Consider the following 22,740-nt stretch of genomic DNA (forward strand, 5'->3'; position numbering starts at 1 on the left):
CTTTCAGATCATATGGTTAAACTTTCAAAATTCATAATAATTTTATTTCTGCAGGCTGTGGCATCTCTGTATGCACAAAAAAGGGGAAAAGGAAACAAAGATGCTGTGACCAATTTCTGGAGATGTAGGGAGCCAGATTTCATCAAGGTCAGTGCCTCAAATAAGTTCAAAGAGAGCATTAAATTTCAAGATGAGGGGAGAATACAAAACCAACTTATAGTACATGGACCTTCAAGATCTGGAGAGGGGTGCTAATTCAAAGAGCTTTTTATTTTAAACAATCCAAGCATCCCACCCCTGCAGTCACCCTGTCCTCTGTGTGAAGAGGGATGAGCAGGATAACTGTTCCCGTTAGCACAGCATGGGGTTTACACGTAATTCCTTTCTCAGATGGGAGAGCAGACGGGGAGGCTCGGCTTTGTGAGTGTAACTGGTGGAAGTCCTTTCTCTCCTAGAGAAAACGACGTCCTTGATGGTCTGCCAGGAGCTCTCAGTTCTCGGGGTTAGCCTGCTCTCCCTTGTCGTCAGGGTGGTCCAGCATTCTCAGCCTCTTCTCCAGCCTCTGCTTCCATTCTTCTCTAAGCCTGAGGAGGAGACACCACACACGCAGTTGGTTAGTGCATTTGTCTCGACGTCTCCTGGTCTGTTTATGCTTCTCATTTGCATCTCATAAATATTGTCCAATGAAGCCCATGACTTTTGCAAACAAGTAAAGAACAGAAGTGGAGTAGAAAAACTAGAAAAATAAATGAAGACTACAAATAGGTAATCTTTTTATCAAATTTAATTTAGCCTTCCCAAATTACTACTGGATTCAATGAAATTCCAGTCAAAGTCCCAGTAAAAGGTTTTTGTTGTTTGTCAACAAGCCAACTGAGCAAGAACTGGTGTCTGTGTTCTCAGTTGCCTGGAAGGCTGAGGCAAGAGGAGAGACTGAAGCCAGCCTGGACAACGCATCAAGACTTTATTAGAAAGAATTAATCAATGTTATGTGGAAAAGCAAGAAAATAAGTAGATTAGCCAAAAGAATTTTGAAGAAGAACAAAGTTGGGGGACTTAGAGGACCTGATTTTAAGTCTTACATGATATAGAGTCACCATCGTTAACACACCATGAAGAAAGGGACAGGCAGCTGGATCAGCAGGAAATGAAAACTAAGATGACAGTTAAGAAAACTTGCTGCTCTCACAGAGGACCTGGCGTGGGTCCCATAACCCACATCTGTGTATGTATATATTTAAGGAGGTAAACACTCAGCACATGAAATGAAAAATAAATCTGTAAACAAAGGAATCTGGAAGAATCTGGGGTGAGGTAATATGTACGGCGAAACGAAAACATATACAGAAGAAAATGTATTCACATTAATTTTCTCTCATGAATCATCTCAAAATGAATATACTGTTTTTCATTCTTGACATGTTCTCACCTATTCTGTTCTCCTTGGAAATTCTCAAAAGGTGAAATGGTCCATTTAATCACCTCGATAGGAATATTGTGAGGACCCTAAGGCATAAAACTGACTCTAGGCAACTTCAGCTTCTTTTTAAATTTTAACTAGAAATGAGTTATTACTACTAGCTATTATTACTGTTATTACTGGGGTGTGGGTTGCACACGTGTGGAAGCCAGAGGCTAACTTTCAGGAGTCGGTTCTCCTCTTCCACCTTCAGTTTCTGGGACTGAACTCGGACCCTTAGGCTTGAGAGGTAAGGTGCTTTTAGCTGCTGAGTCTGGCTGTCTCTGGCTTCATGTGGAAAACTTGTCTTGATTGCTGGCTTAGGGGAGCGCGGTTAGAATCTGAAGGCTTAGCCTTGTGTTTGGCACTGCGTGTTCCCCTAGCATGTTAATAACCACGGTCCGAAAGCCAAAAGGTGCACAGAAGAGTAAAGCACATGGGAGAATACCATGAGGACACTGGTCCTCAGCCTCTTTAAATAAAAGTGAGTAGGGTAAGGGTGGGGTTCAGTCCCTCAATCTCTGTCTGCTCTATCTTTATTCCTGCACAACTTGTAGGCAGGATAAATTTTGGGTCAAAGTTTTTGTGGGTGGGTTGGTGTTCCCCTCCCTCTGCTAGGAGACTAGTCTAGCTAGAGGGTGTCCTCTTCAGTGTCTATGACCTCTGCTACTAGGAGTCTCTGCTTGAATCCCCCTCATATCCTCCCAGGAGCCTACCTTGACTTAGGTCTTCAGCTTGTCACAGAGATGTCCCCACCCTCCGTTTCTCTTTTCTCTACAGGCCTTCTCTCTTCTTGCCCTTGCTCTCTCCAGGTCTGTTCTCCACCCTCTCAATTCTCTGTGCTCCCTCTCCTACCTTGTTCCTTTTTTTCAGCCACCACCTCTGTCTATTCTGCACCCCCCCTTGGGTCCTCTATGTACTTATCTTCTTTGTGAGTTTGTGCCTTGTCGTATGCTTATTCTGTGTTATATGATAAAATCCACTTATGAGTATACATACCATGTGTGTCTTTCCAGGTCTGAGTTACCTCACTCAGGATGATCTTTTCTAGTTCCATCCACTTGACAAATTTATTTGTTTTTAATAGCTGAGTAGTATTCCATTGTGTAAATGTGGCACAGTTTCTTTTTCTGTTCTTCAGTTGAGAGAGCAGAGATTGAGGGACTGCCCAACCAACGCCTGGCCCATCCAAAGACCCTCCCTACTGGAGAGTGCCAACCTGACACTATGAATGAAGCTCTGCTAAACTTGCAGACAGGAGCCTGGCAGAGTTGTCCCCTGAGAGGTTCTACCCAGCAACACCTCAAAACAGAGGCTGAGACTCCCAGCCAAACATTGGATGATTTGTAGGGTGTCTTGTGGAAAAGTGGGAGGGAAAGAGAAAAGGACCTGGAGGTGACAGGAGCGCCACAAGAAGACCAACAGAGCCAACTAACCAGGGCCAGAGGGGCTTGCTGAGACTGAAGCATCAGCCAAGGACCATGCATGGACTGAACCCAGGCGTCCCACAAAGATGTAGCAGATGGGCAGCTTAGGCCTCGTGTGGGAAGGGGGTACTGCATTGGATACAGACTCACTTGTCAGCTCTTTGATCACTTCCCCCTGGTGGGACTGCCTCGCCAGGCCACAGGGGAAGAGGACATTTTCAGTCCTGATGCAACTTGATGAGCTATGGTGGATGGGAAAGGGAGCTTTCCTTTTCTGAGGAAAAGGAAGGAGGAAGGGTGGAACTGGGATAGGAAGAGGAATGGGGCTACAACAAGGATGTAAAGTGAATAAAAAAAAGCATAAGTCTGAAAAACAAAAAAGAGTGAGGCTTGCCTTCTCTCTCCAAGCCCTCTGCCCTCCCATTCCTGCTCTTTCTACGTCATTTTCCTCCACACTCCCTCATACCTTGTTCCCTCTCTTCATCCACTTCTGATGTCTATTCTATTTCCTGTTCTGAATGATATTCATCCTCCCTTGGACCCTCCTTTTTACTTAGCTTCTTGGGGTCTGTGAATTGTAGTTAAGGTTAGGGTTAGGGTTAAGAACCCAAAGGGGACAAGAACTTCACAAGAAGACCAATAAAGCCAACTAACTAGGGCCCAAGGGGGCTTAGAAGACTGAAGCACCAACCAAGAACCATGCATGGACTGGACCTAGGCCCTTTGCATATGTCTAGCAGATGGACAGTTTAGTCCTCATGTGGGGTCCCTACTAAGGGGAGCAGGGGCTGTCTCTGACATGGACTCTGTTTCTTGCTTCTCGATCACTTCCCTCTGGTGGGGCTGTCTTGCTTGGCCTCAGTGGAAGAGGATGCGCTCAGTCCTAAGGTGACTTCATGTGCTGGGGTGGGTTGATGGTGGGGGGGCTCCCCTTTTCTGAGGAGTAGGAGAGGGGGGTAGGGGAAGAGAGAGGGAGGATGGGATGGGGAGGAGAGGAGGGAGGGGGCTACAATTGGGATGTAAGGGGAATAGAAACAAGGGACTGGGGTTGGGTGCGTGGACAGGGAGGCGGGGCATGGAACCACCGCCCTTGGCTGCTGCTTCCCTCAGGAGCTCTTGGACACTGCTCACAGCATCAGCCAGAGGACACTTGAGAAACAGTTATTTCTTGAGATTCTGTGGTCCTTAATTCTGATGTCCATCTTTTGACAATTTTCCATTTCTTCTGTGTTACCTGTGTTTCTGTTTCTTAACTATTATGAGGTTGTTACCTGGTCATCTATATTTTATTTATATATTTACTTGTTTAATTTGCTTTTCCATTATTTATTTGTTTATTTGTTTGTTTTTAAACAGGCTCTCTGTGTGTAGCTTTGGCTGACCTGGAGCTTCTTTTGTAGATCAGGGTGCTCTTGACCTTACAGAGGTTAGCTTGCCTCTGCCTCCAGAGTGCTGCCATTAAAGGCCTGTGCCACTGTGCCTAGCTTCATCTGCATTTTAACTGTAATGACACTGCTCAATCTGGAAGGCCTATGGCACACAGACTCTTTTGTCACACATCTTTGAAAGGCTCTGTAATTAAATCTCCCTGCAACTACACCCAGTGTCTTCTTAGGCTCTCGGATGAGGCTGTCTGTCTGGGTGCTGCATCAAGCTTGATGCTCTGCTTTGTAAAGCCTGTATGCAACATTCTATCTGCATGTACACCTGCGCTCCAGCAGAGGGCACCAGATCTCATCATAGATGGTTGTGAGCCACCATGCGGTTGCTGGGAATTGAACTCAGGACCTCTGGAAGAGCAGCCAGTGCTCTTAACCATCTCTCCAGCTAGGTATCCTATTTTGAAAAACAAAAACTTTGAAAAATATTTGTTTATAACTAAATACTATCACAATCAATAATATGACTTCTTGACTGAGATGGACAACAAACCAGTGTGATTTGTTTCTTGATTTTGCCAAGTCTCGATTGTATCGCAGCCATTTGTTGGCCCAAATACAAGAGGTCAGCAAAGCCTATTAAAATCATACTGTGAGAATCAGCTTGCTGTGTTGAATTTATAATGAAGAGCATTTTACATTTTAGTATATGTACATTGTGTCTGACACAGCTCTTCTGCCAATGAGCTTTATGGTAAATAGTCATGTATAGGTGTGGGTTTACCCCACTTCTCAGGAAAGCCACGTGTGGCTTTATCGTCACGCCAGAACTCCTTTTCCATTTTTCTCTCTTAGCTGTTTTTCTGATAAATCTCTAACACCTCTAGTCCTAGCCTCTTAGATGACCCAAATCAACACATTGAGAATGATGCTGAAAGGGTTAGACTAACTTTGTAACCTGTATGTCTTCTAAAGCCTATAGTTTTGAGTTCTAGGTTCAGGTTAAGCTCTTAGTACCTTTCCAGAGAATGGAAAAATGTGACCCTATCTATGAGGACAGATAGAAAAAAGGCAAGCAAGCAATGACCATCACTCAGCAAAAAGAAGGACTCTTCTCTTTGAGATTGTGTTTCTTAGCAACAAACCCAGACTTCTTCTGAGTAGCTCCTGACCTCCAGCCAAAAGTCCGCAGCCCCAGTCTTCAAGGATGATGCACCTTCAATTGCAGCTGCATCCACACTTGTCAGGACTGGCCAAGCTTGAGCACCTAAGACTAACCAATTATCTTACTTTATAGCTTCCTCATCCAATCCTAAATTGCCAAAACTGCAACTTCAAATTTCCTGCAATTTTTCTTTTAAAAACCTAAGGCCTTTGTCTCCTGGTGCCACTCTTTGCTGACCGGCAGGGGTGACCCCATTGTGCAATGGTTAATAAACCTCTTGCTTTTGCAAGGAGTCATGGTCTGGGGGAGTTTCTGGGAAGGGCGCGATCTTGAACTCCTGAGCTGTGAGAGCCCAAGTCTTACAATGTGTTTATTACGAAGGATGGTTTCAGAATCTGGGGTTCACAACACATTTGTTCACTTTTCAGAGCAGTCATTTGTGAATGTTTCAGTTCTCTGTTGACCCAGATGACCTTTCAATATGGCTTATGAATGTTTAAATAGATCCCTGCTTCTTTTTGGTCACTCTTTTGCATCACTGTGTTTCTTCCAGTTCAGTTTTAGGTTCTCAGTAAATTGGTGAGTGTAAATGCATAGATGTTTGGTATGAGGAAGAGTATGTAAAAGGGAGTGCAGAGGGCCAGAAGAGAAGGCTCAGCAATGAAGAGCACTTACTGCTCTTGCAGTAAGGTTGTTAGTGTCCTCATCAGGTGACTCACAATTGCCGTAACTCCAGCCTCAGAGCATCTGATACCTTTCTCTTCACAGGCCTTGCACTTGTGCGCATTCAGACACAAAAAGACTCACATATTTACATGAGTAAAAATCAAGTAAATCTTTAAAAAGAGACCCAAATACATGAGAAGAGCAATATAGCTGTATTAAAGTTTTTGCCTTTGTCTTAGAAATACTGATTTTACTTTTCAAATACAGAAAAAAATCCTGTTTATTGGGATAGGTGGTGGTGGTTGCTATCTGGCTACTCTGATTCTCCCTGATAAGCAGAATTAACCAGGCTTATCTAGAAAGCAGGTGGTGTCTGTGAGATTTCCAAGCCCTAGCATGTACTAGCTGGGAGGCAGCGAGGCTCTGAGCCCAGGGCTTCATCCTCCTCCTTACCCCAGCTTTATGCGTCTCAGTTGGGGGTCTTTCCCATGGCAGATTTAGGGAAGGAACTGTGAAAACAGAGGGAGACGAAACAGCAATGGGCAGGGAGAGCTTTGGACTTTCTTGTTGGTTTGATACAAGGCAGGGATAAGGATATTAGGGCTATTTGAAGCCAGCTGCCTTCCAGACACCACGTGACGCTTAGGCCTGCTTCCTGTAAGCAGGACCTGTGGGGGATAACCTTTCTGAGGACACTTTTAGGGATGCGGATGGAAGCATGGCAGAGTTCTCTCCATGTGGAAGAAGGCTCTTTTGGGGGAGCTTAAAAATCTTTTAGAAAGATTTTTGAAAGCTGGATGTGGTGGCCCATATCTGTAATCTCAGTGCTGGGCTATGGAGACAGAAGGATCAGGAGTTCAAGGTCATCCTCAGATAAATAGCCAGTCTGAGACTAGTCTGGGCTACAGGAGCTACTGTCCCACTAGCGAGTCCACGTCTCAGTTGGGACTGCTCCTACATTAGGAACAAAGAACCCAGACAGGCTCGGAGAAGTTGAGCTGTTCCTGCTACTCTGAGGAACTGACCTGTGAGGGCACGAGATGGGCTTCCATTAGACACACACCACCCATAGGATGCACGCTTTCTTGTGCGAATAAATGATCTCTTTTCAGTAGACTGCCAACTATAACAAGAAATTCATTTGTCAGAGAGAAAGAGAGAGAGACTGAATTGCTGTCCCTCCAAAACCCTTAATGTGTCCTTCTGGATGTGAACGTTTTCATGAACTAGTTTTTCATACAGACATACCTGTCAAGCTAACCTTGAAACTTAGTTTGGCCTTGTATGTTGGGATTATAACTGTAAAGAGCTGGAGAATGGATTTTACTTTATTGTTATCTTTATTCATTTGTTTTTGAGACAGGCTCTATGTAGCTCAGGCTGGCCTTGAATTATCTGGTAGCTGATGTTGACCTTGAATCTCGGATCCTTCTACCTCCGGATCCTAGCTGCTGGGATTACAGCTTGTATCACCACACCTAGATCTTGAGTAAACAATTCAGGAACAACCTTATTTGTCACTATTACTATTTCGTGCATTTGCATGTGCATGTTGTCATATGTGGGTATGTGTGCCGTGCCAAGTGTGTGGAGGCTGGAGGGACACTTGGTGAAGTCAGTTCCCTCCACCATCTCATGTTGTCTCTGGCTCAAACTTAGGTCTGCAGGCTTGTGCCAAGTGCCTTTACCTGCTGAGACATCTGGGCAACCCAGAACTTGCTTCGTTTGTGTGAAGAAAGCATGGTTGACACCTGTAAGCTGTGGGTGCTCACAGGGGCCACTTTCCAGGCACCTTTACTACAATGTGGAGTGGGAATCCCACTGACAGCCAATGTTTTGAGGCAAGAAATACTACTGAACATGTTGCGAAGGGCAAGAAGTCCCTCCAATGCTCTGGCTTTAAAATATCAGCAGTGCTGACAGCCCAGTGAAAACCAGGCTATAAACCCCATAAAGAATGAGTGGTTCTATTAACCTTGGTTTCTGACTTTTCTGTATTTTATGTTCTGACGTCTTAAAAAAAAATGTCCTGTCAGGAGAGAGACTGCCCTCTCGGTTCCTTGCCTTCTTTTATAAGCTAAGGTCTCATGTCGTGTAGCTAGATGACGTTGAACTTCCGCATCTCTGCTTCTACCTGCCCAGGGCTGGGGTTACCTCACCAGGTGCTGGCATCTGACCCAGGGCTTTGTGTACTCTAGGTTGGCCCCCAACAATGGAACCACATCCCCCCCCCTTTTTTTTTTAATCATAGAGAATATTCTTTTTATTGTGAAAGTAAATCTATAAGTGTTTATATTTATATAGTAAATAGTGCAGGTAAGTGACACTTTCCTGTTTGACATAAACTTGACCATAAGTTCCTTCTTTCTCCAGGAAGAAGTTATTGGACTTCTCTCAGCAACTTCAAATGCCCATTGTCTGGGTGGCTTCTCCTACCGGCTCTGTGCCTGCTGTGCCGGTTGTTTGCCTCAGCTCATCTCTTATGATGGTTACACATGAACCAGGCAGTCTTCATGGACAGTTGGGTATTTAATCTTCTTCCAGATTTTCTCTGTGTACACTAATACATTCTATAGTGCTAGAGTTAGGTTTACTTTCTATTTTCAGTTTAATGTATAATCAGAGATAAAATTTATGAAGCGATAAGAGGACAGTTATTAGCACCTTTACAGTCATGTTGGGAAAGGGTTTAAGAACAGGTCGACATGGTGCGGAACCACATTTTTAGCCCCAGCAGAAGGCTCAGCCAGTTTCCAAACCCTCTGTACCTAAGTCTGTAGTTTCAGCTTTTCTGTTTTCAACTTCCACACTTGCCACGATGCTCCCTTTTGGAAAAAATCCTAGAGCCAGCTCTGGGGGCTGTGCAGCCAGAAGCCCACTGGGATTGTTGAAAGTAGCCAACCTTGAACTGTCCACTCTTTCCTGCCTTGACATGGAAATCCCTCAGATGACATGGCTTACACTTTCTTCTTGTTCTGCTTAAAACCTGTTCCTTCTTCTATGGGCCTGAGCAGCGTATGGAAACACATCTCTGGGACTTGTAAGTTTAATACACCTTTTCCCCCCTGATGTCCTGCTCTTGTTTCCTCCCCGTGTGGGATAGCATCCAGCACCCACCTTCTTATAACAGTGAGGATAAAAGAACCGAGCCCCTCTCTGTATCTGCCATATTCCAAGGAAACCTTAGACAGAAAAGCAATCTACATACTTCCTCAGAGCGCTCCTCTCCTGGCGATCTTCTTCCAGTTCTCGGTAACACGTCTGTTTGCGAATTTCCTTTTCCCAGAAGCTTTTGAGCTCATCACAGGTCTCGCAGCAGAAGACTTCCCTGCGCATGTACTGGCTGTTCATCCCTGCAGTGCGAAAGACAAAGCATAGCCCAGGACTGCAAGGAGCGGCACCCTGATTTGGAGTGCGCCTGAATCCACGTGAATTTAAACGGACTTTTCTGTCGTCACATACTCATGGAATGACTCTAATTTTGCACTGCTGATGAAGATAATAATAGCAATGCAGAAATACTCTGAAAACAGTTGAACAACGACAAAAAAAAAAAAAAAATGCGGTCCCTGAAGGTAATCTGATTCTTAAGCAGCTGACTTTTCTTTTCTCTTTTAGCCATTTTGCTATACTGCAAGTTATAGAAAAATTGTAGCAATGTAGATGATTCTAAAGCACAGAAATTAAGATAAATTTCATCCAAATAATATACCTGATGTCAATCGACTTTTCACCTAATATAAATTTATTGATTTTTAAAAATTCTTTGAATCACTTGTAATTGTGTGTGTTTTGCATGTGTGTGTGCTCATGTGGAGACCAGAGATTAACACTTGAGACAGGGGTTTTCACTGAGTTGGGAGCTCACCATTTGGCTGGACTGGCTAGCCAACATGTTTCTGGGATCTGCCTGTCTTTGCATCTTCCCTGTGTGGACACCACTATACTCGGCTTTTGTTGGGCATTGGTGATTCAAACGCAGTTTTTCATGCTTGCACAGCAAGCATTGCCCGGTGGATTTCTTCCCGGCTCCCCACTTGAAGTCTCTTTCTAGTTTTCTTATTATATGTAAAATAAATTCTTTGCCACATTTTGATTTTATATCTGTTTGCAAATCATTTTAATCTTACTTAAAATCCCTCTGAACCTAGTGCAGAGCCAAGGGTGCTTAGCAGATGCACATTTCCTTGTCCCTCCTCACAGAGTGACAATGACTTCTGCTCATCTCTGAAAAATGTGAGGTGGGTGTTCTCGTCCCTGCACTGTTGCTCCCCAGTGCTGCTCTGAGAGATGGGTGTTCTACACTCATTGCTCAGATAAAGATGCTGAGGAGTAAACACTAAGACAAAGCTGAGTTTAAACCTGGATCTTCTCACCTTCACAGAGGACTCTCTTTGTACATTAAGGATGACTAACTTGAGCTAATTCATTTCCCATTTTGCGCACAAGCAGGCTGGTGCTCACAGGTGTCCGTTGACTTCCTTGAGGCCACACAGCTTCAGAGTTTCCTCCTTCTTCCTGCCCTCAGGGAGAGGCAAAGTGACTGCATTCTCTACTCTTGAGGATCTCAGAGCCCTCCCGAGATTGCCAGGTACCTCAGGGTTTGGAGGTTTGTGATGTAGTGGGGTCTAGCTTTCTAAAGAGAAGAACTTGGTCTTATTTTGGGTGACTTGAAGCATTTAATGGGCATTCAGTTGTTCTAAATTAACAAAGACTTGTTTCCAAACAACTGTTTATATACAAAGAACTTGCTGGAAAATGAATATTGTGCCTTGAGATATCCCAGGACCAAGACAATGAGAGAAGGTCAGGTCAGAGAGGGGATTGCTTTTTGCTGTTTCTGGTGACTTGCCGAGATTTCTCCAGGCAGGGACAGTGCTGGGTGTTTGTGAACCCTGGGCTCTCCTGCAGCCTGACCACGCCACAGTCTCTTGCCTCCAAGGGCATACATAACCCCCATCTGCTTTTGTTTCCAGGCCAATGGTTTAAGTGTGAAGAGTTCTAATAAATTTCTAGTCACTGGACGTTGGAAGAGAAGCCATTAACAAAAATAGCTTTTACGTTTTTGTTCACAGGTGGAATGGTTGCCCCTCCCTGCATTTGGTTTCCCTGTAGGTTTAGTTTGACCTAGAAAAGAATATAAGAAATTTTATTTTTCTGGGGATATACGTGTGAAATAAAAAAAAAAAAATACTGCTTGGACTGAGGCCACGGAAGCCTGAGGAGCCAAGTTTGATTCCTAGAACCCATGTAAAAAACCAGGTGCTTTGGCTCACCTCTGCTGTCCAAACACTCCTATGGCAGGAAGAAAAGTGGAGAAAAGAGAGTCACAGGAAGCCTGAGGGACCAGATAGCTGCAGGAGAATTAGCAAGAGGTGTCTTGCCGCAAAAGACAGAGGGAGACAACTGATTCTTAAAAGTCATCCTCTGACTTTCACACCCATGCACAAAAAACATCCATCTATCCATTCACCCATCCACCTACCCACCCATCCATCCATCCATCCATCCATCCATCCATCCATCCATCCATCCATCCATCAAACAAACAAACATACTAAACAGTATTCTGAGCTGGGAGGAAAGGTTTACATTCACAACTTGTAGTTTATGTGGATGCAAAGTAATAGCTCCTTGGGTGTATGGTTTAATTGTAGGTTCTGTTATTACAAATACTTCTTTTGGAGGTAGCCCAGGCTGGCCTCAGGGTTGCTAAGCTGTGCTTATCCTCTTGCTCCATGCACCAAGGACTGGAGATGTGCACGCTGGATTTGTGCAAAGCTGGGGGTGGGCTCTAAGGCCGCATGCCTGTTAGGTAAGCATTCCGTTAACTGTGCTGTAGCTCCAACCCCTTCTAAAACTTTCAAACTCAAATTGTGTACTTGGTGGTACTCATAAAAAGGCCGTATGTACTCATAGAAATGTTTTTTTTTAATCAAAATTTAGAATTAACATTTTACACTAAAGAGCACCAAGAAGAAGAGAGGAAAGCCCAGCAGGCAGCTGTCTTGTCACCTCGTGCAGTCTGACACTTTCTCTCTTTGGAAAGTGAGTTGGCTATGGAGGACATCTATTCTAGCAGGCAAGGCATGTGTAGACCCAGGAACCAGGGAAATCAAATCAGCTGGAAGTAGAGATGTCCACCCCCTAAGGGGTAAACTGAGGTTGACTGTGCCCAAGGCAACTTGGATAAAAGACTATTAGGGACCTGCATTAGGTTGGCCTGTTTGGGTCAGAAACAACTTAGGGGTTTTATTTCCATGGAGGAGCTTCATCTTAGGAAAGGGAGCATCAAGGAAGCCAATGGTGGGCACCCCGTGGCTCCGAGTAGTACCCACAGTGCTTGTGTTCAAACTCAAGTACAACCTCCTCTCGGCTGTGGAAGGGATGGCCTTTGCTAAGCGTAGGCTCGGGCCTGCCTGCTGCTCCTCGTCTGGGGACTCATGCTCTGCTCACAGCTCAACTTTCCCGTGGGGGGCTGCAGTTTGGTTGCATTTGAACACTTGCTCCTCAGTTGGTAGTGCTGTCTGATAGACCATGGAACATTTAGGAGGCAGAGCCTTGCTGGAGGAACTGGGTCACTGGAGACTGCAGACCTTGGAACTCTACAGCCAGACCCCCCCTTCCTGTCTCATAGCTGCTTCCTACTTACAGATGGGATGTGGCCAAGTGTCTAACACTCCCCCTACAGCTCGGCATTATGACCTGAAATCCCTTGAACTCCTAAACCTAAATAAATCCTTCCTTCAAGCTGTGTCTTGTCATGTACTCAGCCAGAGGGAAAACGTAACAAATATTCTTAGCTTGTTCTCCAATCATTTCTTTTTGCCTCCTGCTTTTCTTCTGAGTTCTGCGGACTCTCTTTCTTGAACCACGTGAGCATGCAAATGATATTTGAATTGGCCAAACAGACCCTACTACCTGACATTCCAGCAGTAGCTGGGAGTGGAGGGTTCTCCATAAGGGGGCACGTGGACACATTTCTCTCTACAGCTCCCGTCTGCTGACTGGCCAGCTCTGCAGGCTGTGTTCTGTCAGGTAGCTATATAAGGGAGCCAAGAATGAGGAGGGCATTGGGCTGGTTACTATCATGATGTTGAGCCAACAGGAGCTTTTTGTACCCAGAGTCCCAGTTTCTTTACCCATGAGACAGAGACTAATTGTTGGGACCCAGCTCATAGTGCTTCATACAGGGACTGCTTTTTCATTCTTCAAATGTGATGTTCACGTTTGCAGGATGCGCGCAGTCTATTGCCCATTCATGGCAGTCATCATCAAAAATATTAACCACTTTGAATCACCGCTTGGACACACTCTCATCGACTTTGGTTTATACATGGTACCAAATGCTCTGCTTCCCACTGACTCAGCTCATACTTAAGGTTTATTTATTTCTGTTGCTGGGCTGTTCAGATTAGAAAACCTGAGATGACAGGGATAAGAGGTTTCCCCTTTGTCCGAGGCCTAGTGTCGAGCCTGGACAGATGCTTTTAGCAAAGCTTCTGGTACCACTTAGGATGCTGCATTTGTGCCCTCTCTGTGGTCAGACTGAATAATGACGCTCACTGTGTGATGCCGAGCATGCTGAAGAAGTGACTGACCTACTAAAAACATAGTTGTCATCACTCACAATTGCCCTTGGCCCTTCCAGGTTATGTACAGCTGCTTGTTTTGCTGAGAGATCAAAGCTCAGCTTTTAGCATTATGGCCCCTTCTATATCATAAAGTACATTTTGACTTAGACCAGGTCCTCTTCTCTAGTTTCTTCTCTTTCTGTCTGTTTTATACTTATTGCTTTCATTTCCTGTGCTGACTGTGAGCAGCACAGCAGTGGCTGGTGCCAGCAGCTTGGGCCCACAGGAACAGACTTGTGGACCAGGACTACAGCTACACTGGTAGAGTGCTTGCCGGTATACATGACCTCCATGCTCAGTCACCAGTACCAAACCAATCACCCGGAATTCTAGCCCTTGTGAAGTGTATGCCAGGGACAGAAGTTCAAGTTCATTCCTCTCTACAGAGCATGCTTGAAGCCAGCAGGGGGTACTCGAAATCTTGAATTAATAAAGGAAAAGAAGAAAAAGTACTGATAGTAATTTCAGGAAACCGTAAGCCCAAGGCAGGAAACAGGTCTTCCGTGGGGAGCTGATGAGTCTCAGCTGTGACTGGTTGCCTCTGCACCTACCCTGGTACAGACATCATTGCAGCTCATGTGACAATGAAAAGAAATGGCATGGTCCCTGCTCTCTCTGGGGATTGCGAAGACGGGAAAGCTTCTGGGATCTCAGTGGCAAGGACCAGCAGCATTTCAAAGGCTCAGAAATAAGAAATATGAAGTCATGTGTAGATGTGCAAACCTTTGGAGGTTGTCTCTCCCGAGCTGCTGAACTGAGATTAGGCTCTGATGTTTCACAAGAGGAATTTTCAACTCAGCTGTCTCCACTTTCCTCTTGTGCAACTAGCTTTTTTGTTTGTTTGTTTTAAATTCAACTTCAGGTTTTTACTTCCTCAGTTGCAAGTTTCAGCTTATTAATTTCATCCTCTGGTGTGTGCGGCTGTGGATGCCTTTCAGGCCTCTTTGGTGTCTTCCAGTTCTTAGCTTCTCTAAGGCTAGAGGACACTCCTTTGTTTCAACACTCAGCTTAACTGTTCTGTGTTTCACCCTAACAGCTTAAAATCAAGAGCAGCAAATTTAAATAAATCTAGAAGCCAGAAGGACACATAAATGTCATTCTGGTTTAAAAAATTATTATTGTTGCTGTTGTTATCATTAATCATCATCATTATTATTATCTGCGGAAAGGCAGGGTATCTGTGTCACAGTCTACCTGTGGAGGTCAGAGAGCGACTTGATGGAGTTGTTTTTCTCCTTTTAAGTTTTGGTGAGCTCCAGGAATTGACATTTTTATCCACGGAGCCATCCTGCTGGCCCTGTTCTGGGTAATTCTTTTATGTTATTCTCATGCTCACTTACAACGTTATCAGGTTCAGTGTGTTTAATTATTTGTTTCCTCATTAGAGAAAATCATGGCTATACAAAACAAATTATTCTCCTTTAAGACGAAGAAGGCTAGGTACCCATGCCTAAAACAAGGAAGCTTAAAATAAACATCTTTGGGCAACTTTGAAGGGATAAAAAGAAGATTTTTTTTTATCAATAGCCAAAAATTAGAAGAATTTTAGCAACAGAACAACATATTACATCTTAAATTGATGTACATCATTATAATAAGTGAACGAAAGAAAAGAGATGCTTAAAGAGAAGAGTGACTCAGTGTAGAAGAAGAGAGGAATTGAAACCAGGAGAGCACACTGAGGCACACTGTCTGAGGCACACTGAGCTTGACAAAAGATGAAATGAGCAAACGAAACTTGAAGGAGAAATGGGGTAGTGGCTTAGCCCCATGTCCTCAATCGACTCCTCCCAGTGGAGGCTTTCGAATGGCGATTCCTGTTCTCTAACACCAGCTCCCACTTCGCTGGTTCCTATAGGGGCCTGCGGTGGCTGAGGGGAAAGAGTAACTTTACAGAGCGGAAGCAAGTAGCAATTATTGATGTCACACAGTGCCCTGCTAGGTTGCATCGCCTCTCTGTTACGTTTCTCAACTCCAGAAGGCTCAGTCTACCCACAGAAAAATCACACTTGGTTGCCTTGTCCCCACTCAGGCAAATGACCCCCAACCCATGCTCCTGTAGGCTACCCTAATTCAATGCAGTGGTTCACACATACACGTAAAGTTGAAAAGGACATGAAAGTAGGAGTAGGACTTTGGAAGAAGAAGGTATTTGGTAGGAGGGAAGAGGGGTATGAGATAACAGAGGTCAGAACAGACTTTGATCAAAACGTAAGTTATGAAAAAATGTAAGAGAATAAACAAATAAGAAAATTCAGCCTCATTCTACAAAGCATCTGGCCATTGCTTTCTAAAATTACTGAACCAGGGCAGCCCAGAAGCTGGTTTAGATGCTGGTTTAGGCGCTGGTTTAGTACACTTAAACTTTAGTATGCTTTAGTTCCTACCGACAACAACAACAACACACACACACAAATGAGGGAGAGATAGAGACAGAGAGATAGAGACCAAGAGAGACAAACACAGAGACATACAGAGAATGACAGAGATATCAAGATTATGAAAGATAAGACTGAAATCTTGCACAGAATGGGGGAGAATAAGGAGATATGATATGTATTTATATAATATATGCCTATATATACGTGTGTGTATATATGTTTGTGTGTGTCCTACACAAATACAATATGGTGTCCTTAATTAGCTCCTAGAGTAGGAAAAAAAAGTAAAAAGGAAACACTGGGGAATCTCTGTAAAGTCTGTGAGGAATTTTATTATGGCAGTGTTTACTCCATAGTTTTGGTGAGTGCTCCAGGTCGATGTAAAATGTCAACATCGCAAAGGAATGCGTGGCAGATAGGTGGGAACACACTGCACCCCCTTTGAAACTTTTCCTACATTTAAAATTATTTTAAAGTAAAAAGTAAAAGAATCAAAACGAGCCTTCTACTACACACATGCACTCTTCTACCCCTTGCTGCTGGCTAGGAATTATGGAAAGTGTTCTGGCCAATGAGTCTTCACTACATTTAAAGGTGTTCTGTCCTGGAGCCAGCCATGCCACGGCTCTGCCTGTGTCACAGAAAGAGCCCCAGACTAGCAGTTAGGGGTCCTGTGCACTTTTCTCCACTTCCTCAATTGTAAAGTGGAGTAACATATACAATTCAAAGTCAGCCAGCTTTCAGTTAAAGAGTGATAGGGTCCAAACGTTTAGCTCCTGGCATGGTTAATGCTTAATAAAACTTTGCTTTGCGTTCTTTACTGTTTTAATAACATGCAAATCAAAGCCACAAAGCCAGAAGCACAGTGTGTTTAGAAGACTCTGTTGCAAATTCTAGAATGTGAACTTCTTTACAAGAGACAGGGCACTCAGCCCCAGATTCCTGCAGCTAGCAGAGTATTGACCAAGTTTCAAGTTTTTCAAAAGAAACTATAAATAATGATTTTTTTTTTAAAAAAAGAGGAAATATTATTTTAAAGTATTGGCAACAAATTTTCAGGCACTTTAAGGCACTGGGAAGAATGTCAGAACATGTTTTCTGGCCAGACTTACCTTTGGGCATTCACATTTGGATCCCTATATGGACTGGTGAGATCTCTGTGGACCAGAGCTATAACCTCGGTCCTGGGGAAAACTGCCTCGCACTTCCCTTCCTCAAAATGCCAGCCCAGTGGCCTTCAGCTTTCACTAGTCAATGCTAGTATTTTCTCAATAGAAACAACAATAAGACGCTGCATGTATTCTCTGGGGCTGTGGGCTCTAGCTACTCTGTTCTTAACATTTCTTGTTGAAAAATCTGAGGGCATTGAGGGGATTTTTCAATAGGTAAAGTGCTTGCTTTGTAAACACTAGGATGTAAGTTCAATCCCCGGAATGCAGGTGAAAAAAACCCGACAAAGTTGGGACCTAGAACCTCAGTTGAGAGGATCTGAGTTTGAATCCCCAGTACCCATGCTGAAGTTGGAAATGCCTGCTTGTGTCTGTGACCTTAGCAACAAGAGACAAAGACGGGCAGATCCCAGATGGGGTGGCTCACTGGCAAGCCAGTCTATCCCGAAATGTATAGATTCAGGTTCAGAGAGAGACCCTGTCCTAGAGGAATCAAACCAAGAGTGACAGAGCCAGACAGCTCATCGGCCTCTGTACACAGGGTACGGACACACACACATAGAAACAGAAGTCTTATGCAGACCAGGCAAGCAGTCTACCAGTTGAGCTACATTCCTAAGCTATAGTTAGTTTTTAACTACATCTTAAAATATCTTTTATTTTATAGGGCTTATTGACCTATAATAAAAAAAGATACTGTAAAAATTTTGGTAAAGAATTTTCATTGTCCTCATTATGAATTTATAAATTAAGGCCTCTCTCCCCCTGTCTGCCTCTTCCTCCTGTCTGCCTCTCTCTCTCTCTCTCTCTCTCTCTCTCAATCTCTGTGTGTGTGTGTGTGTGTGTGTGTGTATGTGTGTGTGTGTGTGTTTTCCCTAGGGACTCCTGTCTTGAATTGTTAGGGAAATTGCCAGCATTAAGTTCTAGGGAATAGACTGCATTGTCAAAATTATATGGACTTTGGGTTTCAGTTTTTTCACTGCCAAACGAGGCTGTCTAGCTACCTTGTATATAAGGGAAGGGCAAATAGAAGTAAATCGACCTTTAGCCTTTGCTAAAGGCTAAAGAGACTGCTCTTGTGTGAGTAAGTGGCTCTCTTTCTTTGCACCTGTCCCCTGAAAAAGTGGATCTTGCCAGCCTTTATATGTATAGAGGGAGTTATTTCGGTTTTCAGTAAATCATACTAATTCAGTTAGAATCTTTTTCCACTTTGATTCTTCTTCCTTTTTGAAACTAAGTCTGATGTAGCCTAGCTGGTCTCAAACCTCATTATATAAATGAGGATGACCTTGAACTCGTGATATTCCCTGGTGCTGGGACCACAGGTATGAGCCTCTTTGCTAGGCCTCCGCTGTTGGTTCTCAGATTTACTTCACTGATCAACTTCTCCTTAAGTGCCGTACAATTCACTTCCAGAAAAACTACACTAAATAGCTCTTAGTCAGGGGACATTTGTTGCAAGCTGACTGTGTAGGACTCATGCAATCTCTCTAACTGAGGAACACAGACTAGCCAACTGTAAAAACAGAAACAAACAAACAAAACTCTACAGCTTCATTTGCCAAGTCCCAGATTACTTAGTCAAGCAAAAACCTCAAATTAATTTTTAATCCTGCTGTCCACTGGCTTCCTGAGGCACTTCTGTGGTGTGGCGCCTCTAACAAATGTTTCTTGTGACTAAAGTTATCCATCAATCAGCATGAGATATATTCCTTCTTTTGGTTAATCTTCACAGAGCCTCATTCCTGAGACTGACACCGATTCTTGATTTTTTCACACCCTCGAACTCGAAATTCACGCATCACTGACATTTATGGAAAAGAAAACCAGAGGTGGAAAAAAAAAAAGCGCAACTCACTGGCTACAGTAGGCGGTTCCCATAACCTGACAACATAAGCTCAACGCATCGTACCTTAAAGATGGATCGCAGGTGAACTGATAGCCTGCTAGGGTGCAAAGAAGGACAAGTGTCCCGGTTCCTGCTTCCTCAGCTCCGCTTTGGGAAAGCCACGGGCGCTATCCTGAAACCTCATTGTTAGAGCTTTTTATATAGGGAGGAGAGGGAGTGACAGAAATCCCTCAGCCTTTCAAGGTCATTTGAGCCAAATTAGTAGTAGAATCAGGCAATATCTCTCCTGGGACACTGTAGCCTTCCATCACCATGAGAGATGGTTCTAAAGAAATCCCATCTCTCCCTAGCCTGCCTGCCCCTGGGCGGGCGAGCTTCTGTTTTGGCAGCTTCTCATAAATGCTCTGACTTGGCTTGAACCTAGAGAGGTGGTTTAGAACATGCGCGGATTACCCATGGGCCCTGTTGCTCTGTGGCTTGTGAAAAGCCATCCTCTGCCCCTTGGTGTGCAAAGGGGGCTGGAATGGTGGGGCGAGCCACACTTGGGTATACTGTTACAGGAAGATTTAGTGAGGCATCTTGTACTTTGGAGCCGTTAATCCTTGAATAGAATCGGTGATGACATCACGGCCTGCTAGTGCTCCACCAGCTGGAGAAGGAGTTGACCCCGGTGAGTGTTTTCCAATCAAACGCATCCAAGTGAGATCGGCTTCTCATTTTAGAGTGGCTCACGTCCCATCACGGAGGAGCACACTTTGTCCTTAGGAAAAGCATTTGGAACAGTCACTGATCTGATCACAGAAATAGCTCTGGTTTTCATCAAATCCTTTGACTATGCTGCTAATTGCAAGCCCATTACTTGGTTCAGTGGGCTATAAATCTGCAACTCACGTTACGCGTGTCAACTCATCCAATATTGATCTGTAGATTCCAACTTGCTGAAATGGTAATATTTAATGTTGAGCCTGTAACTTAATAAGGACATTAACTGTAAGCTGGATGCCCAATTTAAGAGCAGAATAAGTTTTACAACAGAAGCTTTTTTAATTGCAAGAAAGAAAAGTTAGTTTGAATTTTTTTTCTGAAAACTGCACAAAAGCAACAATTAAAAAAAAAAAACCTCAGTGAAAACATTTTCAAGGAATACATTGAAAGTGCAATGAGATTCATAACAAAGTTTATATTAAAACTTCAAGTGAATGCTAATATTTTATATTTTATGGGTGTATTTCTACTTTAGAAAATACAGTAAAATTAAATAGCAAGCAGCAAATCAGTATATAATTGCCTTTTTCTCCTTTCCCTCTTTCCTCTCCTTTTCTCCTCTTCTCCCTTATTCTCTCCCTTTCTCCCTACCCTCATTCTTCCTTCCCTCTTCCTTTTCCTTTTCCCCCTCTCTCTTCCTTCTTTCTCTTCTTATCTTCTCTTTATCATATGGTGCAAAAGCTATGAAGACTGCATTGATTATATGAGATTCTTCACATTCCTATTTGAGGTCATGAGAAAAAAACTCAAGAGAAACATCAAAATATTTCTCATGGGCTGTTACTATACCTGGAATTCTACAAACATTTAATCCACGTATATGGAATCTTGCAACTAACAATTGTGCTTTTAATTTTTTATTAGATTTATCAATTTATTTCAAATATATTTTTGCCTGCATGCATTATGTATATGTACATATTATGTATGTGTCTTTAGAGGTTAGAAGAAACCATCAGATTCACTGGACCTAGATAGTTGTGAACTATGTTGGTGACGGGAGTCAAACCTAGGTCCTGCGCAGGAATAACAAGAGCTCCCAACTGCCAAGTTAAAGGCTGCAGCCCAGCTGACCCACTTTAAAGAACCATTTCTTATGTTCTTCATAGTTCAACCAAGATCTTAATCTACAAGGATAGAAATGTCTGTCTTTGAATTTTACTTTTGCATTGTTTCCTTGGGAAGAGATCACAGTACTGAGAAGTGGCAGAATTAGGATCTGAAACCAGCCTGTCTAACCCTTGTTTTCTTGCCTAAATGACCCCATTCAGCCCATGTCTCAGACAAAAGCTCACAACACTTCTGCCCAGTTCCCTACTAAGTAAGGACAGTTTATTGAAAGAAGATATGAACCAAGGGCACATGAAAAGAGCCTGAGGATTCCCACAGGCTTAGCCTATTGATGTGGCCAAATAATTAATCAATCTTAGTAGAAATTCCTTTGTTCTTTCTACTTTTTCTACCATAAGTCATATAAAAGGCTTCTAGTTAGCTAAATGACAACCCTCTCCTGAGACACTTTCCAAGAAGAATTGGCTTCTGTTTGCAACAAATCCTTTTTCTGCGAGCTTTCCCTATTACTTCAGCCCCTTTAACCTCACCTTTATTGCCCATGAAATTTGTTCTTCAGATCCCAAGACAAAGGGCCTGTAGACACTGACTCATTGAAGACTTTGGTGTTAATAAATGTCAGGCACTGTACCCCTAAATTCAATACCAGAGATAAGGAAGTCTCTGTAAGGACCCAACATTCTATGCTAAAATGCTCAAGTATGTTTCACACAAAGTGAGTTATACCTTGAAATAGAAGAAACACCTCACTTACGGGAGCCACATAAGGCAACAGGTGAGGAGGAAAATGACATCACTCCTGAGAGGACCTTGCTATGGTAACTGGTAACTCTCAGTAAGGGAGAAAGATGGTGATGATCTACTGATCCCTAGAACATAACAGTAAATCCCTGGGACTTATGTGTGAAAACTTGAGATTCTTAGAAGGCAGGTGGGAAAATCCTGATATTCTACAAATTAATGGGGAAGACAGAAGGGAGTAACAGCAATTGCATTTTGCCTCTCTTTCCAAACAGTGTTTGAATTGTTGAAGCATATGTATACTGCCGTATCACCTGTGAATAATGATACCTTGACTTCTTCCCTTCTGATTTGTATCCGCTGATCTCCTTCAGTTGCCTTATTGCTCTAGCGAGAACGTCAAGTCCTATATTAAATAGATACGGAGAGAGTGGGCAGCCTTGCCTTGTCAGTAGTCCTCCTTCAACCAGTTAGGGATCAAATAAAACAAAATCTTCCTCCAGTAAAAAAAGTTTTCAGTAATCAGTTTTCAGACTTCTGAACTCCAGCTTCTTCTGCCTAATTGTCTTCAAACATGAGTGTTGCTTGCCAGTCTAACAGCTTCCCCTTAAGATTGATGAGCCAAATGTTTATAGTGAGTTCTATATGTACGCATGTATATATTACATACATATGTTACATATGTGTGCGCTCTACCTCTAGAGACCCCTTAAGTAGTACAGAGACTATTAAATAAATGACCTTGATAGGTTGAATGCGGTTCTGCATGTAACTAAATGATAAGTAATGGTTATAGGAAACAAATACAAGAATTGTATTCAAATTCCAAATAACAGATTCAAAAGTAAACATACAGTTAGATCAAAGTTAGCTTTTCAGCTTCATCTATATACCACCCTAAATGTTACAACACCATGGCCCTTTTGGTCTGGTCTTTCCGTCAACCTGTGCCAATGACCCATTTAATCCATTCTGGTTCACAGTTTCTGAAAATAGTAAAGAAAGTTCTCAGTTAAATTGCAAAGCTGATGATT

General features: G+C 43.3%; 1 protein-coding gene across 6 annotated transcripts in view; it reads right to left on the bottom strand.

Moving 5' to 3' along the window:
• The window catches only part of Fam240b (family with sequence similarity 240 member B), a 46,964-nt gene continuing 24,224 nt past the window's right edge, over positions 1 to 22,740 (bottom strand). For 4 of the 6 annotated variants that reach the window (XM_060378702.1, XM_060378701.1, XM_060378699.1 and 1 more), the window contains exons 2-4: positions 11,373 to 11,391; positions 9,305 to 9,449; positions 1 to 584 (exon numbers count right to left, since the gene is read on the bottom strand). In XM_060378702.1, the coding sequence (XP_060234685.1) occupies positions 491 to 584; positions 9,305 to 9,447 (237 nt within the window). In that variant the 5' untranslated portion in view covers positions 9,448 to 9,449; positions 11,373 to 11,391 and the 3' untranslated portion in view covers positions 1 to 490. Of the gene's footprint in view, positions 585 to 9,304; positions 9,450 to 11,372; positions 11,476 to 22,740 lie in introns of all 6 variants that reach the window. The other 2 variants (XM_060378698.1, XM_060378697.1) reach the window with 1 other exon arrangement.

Source organism: Meriones unguiculatus, chromosome 3, assembly GCF_030254825.1.
Source record: "Meriones unguiculatus strain TT.TT164.6M chromosome 3, Bangor_MerUng_6.1, whole genome shotgun sequence".
NCBI classification, from domain to species: domain Eukaryota; kingdom Metazoa; phylum Chordata; class Mammalia; order Rodentia; family Muridae; genus Meriones; species Meriones unguiculatus.